General features: G+C 39.7%; 1 protein-coding gene across 1 annotated transcript; it reads left to right on the top strand.

The window, feature by feature from the left end:
• The first annotated feature begins 4,001 nt into the window (after positions 1–4,001).
• LOC127782628 (germin-like protein 8-14) lies at positions 4,002–5,001 on the top strand. The gene has a single exon (XM_052309896.1). The coding sequence runs from the start codon at positions 4,097–4,099 to the stop codon at positions 4,736–4,738; it is 642 nt and encodes a 213-aa protein (XP_052165856.1). The 5' UTR covers positions 4,002–4,096; the 3' UTR covers positions 4,739–5,001.
• Positions 5,002–6,000: the final 999 nt, after the last annotated feature.

The following is a 6,000-nucleotide window of genomic DNA, read 5'->3' as shown; positions in this document are numbered from 1 at the left end:
CAAAATAATAAATTGAATGTATTTTCATAGTTTGATTCATTTTTTATTATGGTACATGGATCAAATTTAACTTCCATTACTTAAAAAGATCAATTTAACTTATATTACTTAAAAAAATCGATTTTAACTTGAGTTGTAATAAACACTTAGAGAGACGAAGACCAGCAGCATCCTGGTCCCGCTAAATTGTTATTGAAGCATAGTACTTACATATACACATAATATTTTTTACCCACGACTCCACCACAACACCACTCGTACTTTCTCAATGTATGAATTGTTTTTATAGTACATCTATTTGAAGAATATGCGTGAAAGAAAACATAACCCTCGCGGGGGCAAATTAAATTTTCACATATGTGTACAATGTACTAGATGCTGGAGGCAGCTGGTAGATTGAGACAGCAGTGGAATGCCCTATCTCTGGTACATATCAAGCCTTGGCTGCTTGGCATGCATATATGTATGCTCCTTTCGAGTGAGGATGCTATGAGATCTGCCCATGCATATATCCTTTCCTTTTTGGTTCGGAAGAAAAGGATAGGAGGATGAATTCCAGCCATGTTGCAAGGTGCACAGATATGCCACTTGTGACTTGATTGCATATATATCTCCTCTTCCTTCTCCTCCACATCCTTTCACTAACGCAGAAAGCATTGGCTTCATTAATTTTCCTCTCACATTCCCATCCCCATATCTCCCGGAGAGCTGCTAGCTAGTGCATTTGCATGGATCGGTTACTTTTTATATAATAGAAATGGCTTATATCTTTGGCCTCTCTACCGTTATTAGGTACAAAACCATGCATGGACCTGAAGAGATAACCACTAATTTTGCTTTCGTTTTGCTCAATTAGAGAAAGGGTAGCTGCCAACACCTGCATTTCGGGAAACAACAAACCATTGTCTTCAACAACCAACTAGGTAATTTGGTGCCAACACACATCATGCCCTGGTAGCCACACGCAGAATGCAGGACGAACAGACAAATATACAGCTCTATGCTTCCCAAACCTGATTGGTCATGACAGAGAATATATAAGATAAAAACAAAATCAGGACATTGTTGTGTAGTTGTTATCAGACCTGATCAGGGCCAAACAGTTACTCTCGTCGATGATCATTCTGTTAATATTTTAGCAGAGTGGCTCTCAATGCAAATCTTCAAAAAGATGATTAAAAGGTAATGGTCAAAGTATGTGCACTCGAATAAAACTGCTAAAATATTTATGATCAGCGGAAATATGTGCTGCATACATATATATAAAGTGTGTGACGCTATATATACATGAAAACTATCACTTTTTAAGTATATGTGAGCCTATTGTTTTCAGGACTCAACTGTTCCATCAGCATAAGATCTTTCTAAGATTAGGAAGAAAGAGACCCACCAACCACCATACAACAGCTTCTAATTTCGAATCAATTATATGCAAATTCTCGCTATCCCTGTCATCAGTTAATTCTCATTTTTAATCAACAAGGTAGTCCGCACATTCGCGTGGACATGTATAATGAGCTACGTTTGAGAAACTTATATAGGAGAAATATCAAATGGATGACACATGCCATGCTTGATAAGTGTGTTTTCTTCACAAATATCTTTGCCGGTATATATTGCTCAAATAATTTATCTAAGCTATTTGTTAGCTTTATACTATATACTGTAATACTTAATTCATATGTACAGGTAATTATTTACGATCTTCTTCGTTATTTAAAATGGGGTTAGACTTAGTTGTTTGTTTACCAAACATGTCTAATAAATTAAGTTTAGATAAAAAACAAGATGTTTTTCCCTTTTTCTAATTGAATGTTTAGCGGCTCTTTTTTTACAAATCTTGAAAATAGTTATTATTGGTAATAAATATGTTTTATTTGAACCATCAAGCTAGCCCTCTCTCAAATTGGTTTTGGGCTGCAGTTGGTCTATGTCGATTTATCCCAGAACCCATTATTCTGTGACAAAACCCCCAAACTATGGTTTAACTTTCTTGCACTCATGCCACGAAACCTAGCCTTTTGTGAAATTTATACTTAAACAGTTGTTAAGTTAGCCTCTTATTTGATCATGTAGCACTAACACAAAACACAACCTACGTAACAAAATGGTGTTCCTCGTATATAGAAGTGGTTTTTCACCCATTAAGGTTGAGGTGTCCCCTCATATTCCTTTACCTCTTAAATATAATAAGAGTAGTTCTGATTTTTTTTTTTAAAAAAAAGGAAACACTGGCAATATATATTGACATCTACCATGCACCGAATTGAAAAAAAGGGTATAAAATTGAGCTATAAAGTTAAAAAAAAAAGAAGACAAATACAGTTGTGTTTTAAGGTTGAATTTCAACTGGTATTAGATACATATTAATTGTACCAAGTCCATCGATATTTTTATCTCTTCATAAATCATAACTGTTTTGTTTTTCGGAAGTGTGGGGAGGGGAGTAATGCCTAAGTTAACCTTATTAATTTAATTATCTCCAACATTAGCACAAATATTATGGAAATGTAATTTGGTATTCAAAGTTTCAAACAATTACTCACTTTCTAGAGCTCGTGTATGTCTTATCGGAAAACTCATTGTGATCTGATACGATTAATCACCCTTTATTTTTCAAAATTTAATAAAGGTTTTATTTTTAGACTTTTATAATTATTTGAAACTAATAGAAAGTGGCATCAATCAAGTTTTTTTTCTCGTTCTATCTCAGAGTATCCATTCATTCGATACTCGTTCTCTTTCAGTTGGACTTTCTGAAATTGAGGAATTCGAGCTTTTTCTAGCTGCTCAATGGTCCATTAATTTGTGCAATTCTTTTGAATTTCAAGCTAATGGTAAGATCCTTTTGTCTTCAATTATCTAAGAAAAAAAGTCCATATACCCCTTAAATTTTGACTGAAAATTTATATAGCACCCTAAACTTTCAAACCGGATATTTAACCCCATAAACTTTTCAATACCGTTTATATAATCCCTAATTAACGTGGTTTTGCATAGTTTTCTTTTATCTAGTTTGTACATAATTTGGAAGAGTTTGATCACGTGACATACACATTTCACATATATTTAAATCTTCACTTAAATATTTATTTTTTACTATTTCTTAGCTCCTACTTGCAAACAACTATCAACATAATAATAGTATGATATCACTGTACAGTAAACTGTTGATATGTAAATATATTATATTAGTTATTCAAAGTGACATGTTTTAGCTTTCAAATATGCAAAACCATCATCCAAAATCATCTTAGGAGATAATATGAATGGTAATCTAAGTTTACGACTTTTACAGGGACGTCCCCTGCATGGAAATTTTGTTGCTGGTACGAAGAAATTGATCGAACGCCGGGCCATTTTCACCGGATAGGTTTGGTCTGTTGTAAAGTACAGCTAGCCGCGGGTCCCTGTCCATGCCATCGTAAAAAAGCCCATCTTGTCTGGGCTTTCCCAAATAATGCAGAAATCCCAGACCTTTTCTTCATCATAGCCCGTCCTCTTCATGGACCACGGTGTACAGCTTGCTTAAAGCTTGTCCATTGCCGGCCTCCTCCCGCTAAACCCTAGCCATCCGCATGCATGCACGTGAACTACTCGATCCACCGCCGCATGCACCACCAGATTCAACCCCATGTTGCCACAAACAAGACTAAATTCAACTTCTACATGTTAGCAAAAAAAACAAATTAAACTGAAAATAGCACATTCACATATATATTTGTTATTTTTGTTACAATTGGTATAAATTGAATTTAAATTTTTATATTTGTGGAGTGATATATTTCATATTAATCTATATTACCATTTTTTAATTTTTTTTATGATTATTTAGGTGACATGCACGAAACGAGAGAATATTACCTCGAAGGATGAAATCACTTTCCCCGTTACACTGTCCAATCCGTTTATTTACACGAGAACGTACGTACGCGCGCTCGATCTCGCGTCTCCTCCCGGCCTATATAAACCCCAGTGGCGTTGCACTGAGCCCTAGCTCAAACACTGTGTACTACGCAACACACACATAGGCACAGTTAGTGCACGTACATCTTGCTGAATTTGCTTGAGCTCGTACGTGCGTAGTGTGGTAGCCATGGCCAAGGCAGTGATGATGCTCCCCGTCCTCCTCTCCTTCCTCCTGCTGCCATTCTCGTCCATGGCGCTGACGCAGGATTTCTGCGTCGCCGACCTGACCTGCAGCGACACGCCGGCGGGGTACCCGTGCAAGGCCAGCGTCGGCGCCGGCGACTTCGCCTACCACGGCCTCGCGGCGGCGGGCAACACCAGCAACCTCATCAAGGCCGCCGTGACGCCGGCCTTCGTCGGCCAGTTCCCCGGCGTGAACGGGCTCGGTATCTCCGCGGCGAGGCTGGACATCGCCGTCGGCGGCGTCGTGCCGCTCCACACCCACCCGGCCGCCTCCGAGCTCCTGTTCGTCACCCAGGGCACCGTCGCCGCCGGGTTCATCACCTCCTCCTCCAACACCGTCTACACCAGGACGCTGTACGCCGGCGATATCATGGTGTTCCCCCAGGGCCTCCTGCACTACCAGTACAACGCCGGCCAGTCAGCGGCGGTGGCGCTCGTCGCCTTCAGCGGCCCCAACCCCGGCCTCCAGATCACCGACTACGCCCTCTTCGCCAACAACCTGCCGTCCGCCATCGTCGAGAAGGTCACCTTCTTGGACGACGCGCAGGTGAAGAAGCTCAAGTCCGTCCTCGGCGGTAGCGGTTAAGTTCGTCGTACGTCTCTCTCCGGTCGAGTTGGTCGCCGCCGCCGCCGTCGTCGTCGTCGTCGTGGTCACTCCGTGTGATTGATTAATTTGCATGCATGCACTTCTGTCATGGGAATGTGTCTGATTTCTTTTTTCATGTTATGCTTAATTTGTTCATGTCAATTTCTTTCAGATTAATTAAGTGGTGGTTCAAATAATCTCTAGGTGTGTCACTGTAATTTGTTGGAACGAAAGACTAAACTGTGCATCGATCCAATTGGTCATTTTTTTTGTCAGTTCAAAGCTTCGTTTGGCATGCAGTTGTGTCTTGTGTGTACTGCAGTGGATTCTCTGTTTTTGGCCTTCTTTGCAAACGGGACTGTTGCATTCCAAGTATGGAATGTATAGAGGAATGTTTTCCACCCCAGGAAACATAAGACTAATGCATCAAATTAACTAACTTAATTCGGTCTGAATTGAAATATAGGTATTTCATCTGTTCTTGTTCCTGGTGTGTTCTAATTGGACGATTGATAGATTACGGACATAAGAAAATTGCTAATGGATGAATTAAATATTATAAAGCTGATAAATAACTTAGAAAAATATTAGGTAATGTTAATGTACAAAGTTTTTTTTTAAGAAATTATACTTTTGGAGAAGTGGCACGATCGAATAATATAAACCTTCGTTACCTATTTCAATGCCGCAACATAATTCAAACCATCTTGAGTTTGACAAATATTTTTAAAAAATGGAAAGAACACTAGGCAATATTTTAGCCCCAAAATATTTTTCCCGAATTAAGTGCAAAGATAACACAACACAGCCTCAGCTAATAAGTGTGGTGCAATTTGGATTTTCGTAGTCTAAGAACTGAATGTACAGGCAAGATTAGTAGTTCAGTGCACATCCTGCAATTAATATGGGATGGGAGAACAGTGGTAGTACTCCAGTAGTCCAGTGGGCACGGAACCTTGGCTCAAGTGCAAGTGCTCAACAAGGCAGAAGCAAGCAACAGGGGAGGGCAAATTGCAGATAGGAACGGCGCCACTGCAAAAGCTAACTGCAACTTATGGCCAGGAAGGCCATATCCGTTTTGTTCCTTATCCCTGCTCGGCTGCTCCAGCTAAACGAGTCCATCAGACAACACAACCACGTACCGATAGAAGATATTTGACGAGGAAATGCTATATCTTGCATTCTTGCTAGCTGCTAGCTTTGCTCATGCATGCATGCTCCATCTGAAGTGTGATTCAGAATTTTCGATTGATTTCATTACA

Source organism: Oryza glaberrima, chromosome 8 (assembly GCF_000147395.1).
Source record: "Oryza glaberrima chromosome 8, OglaRS2, whole genome shotgun sequence".
Taxonomy (NCBI): Eukaryota; Viridiplantae; Streptophyta; class Magnoliopsida; order Poales; family Poaceae; genus Oryza; species Oryza glaberrima.
This window is presented reverse-complemented; position numbering and strand designations above follow the sequence as displayed.

Bases quoted from the DNA above. Each gene is read 5' to 3' on its own strand.
- LOC127782628 (XM_052309896.1), top strand. From the start codon at position 4,097: ATGGCCAAGGCAGTGATGATGCTCCCCGTCCTCCTCTCCTTCCTCCTG.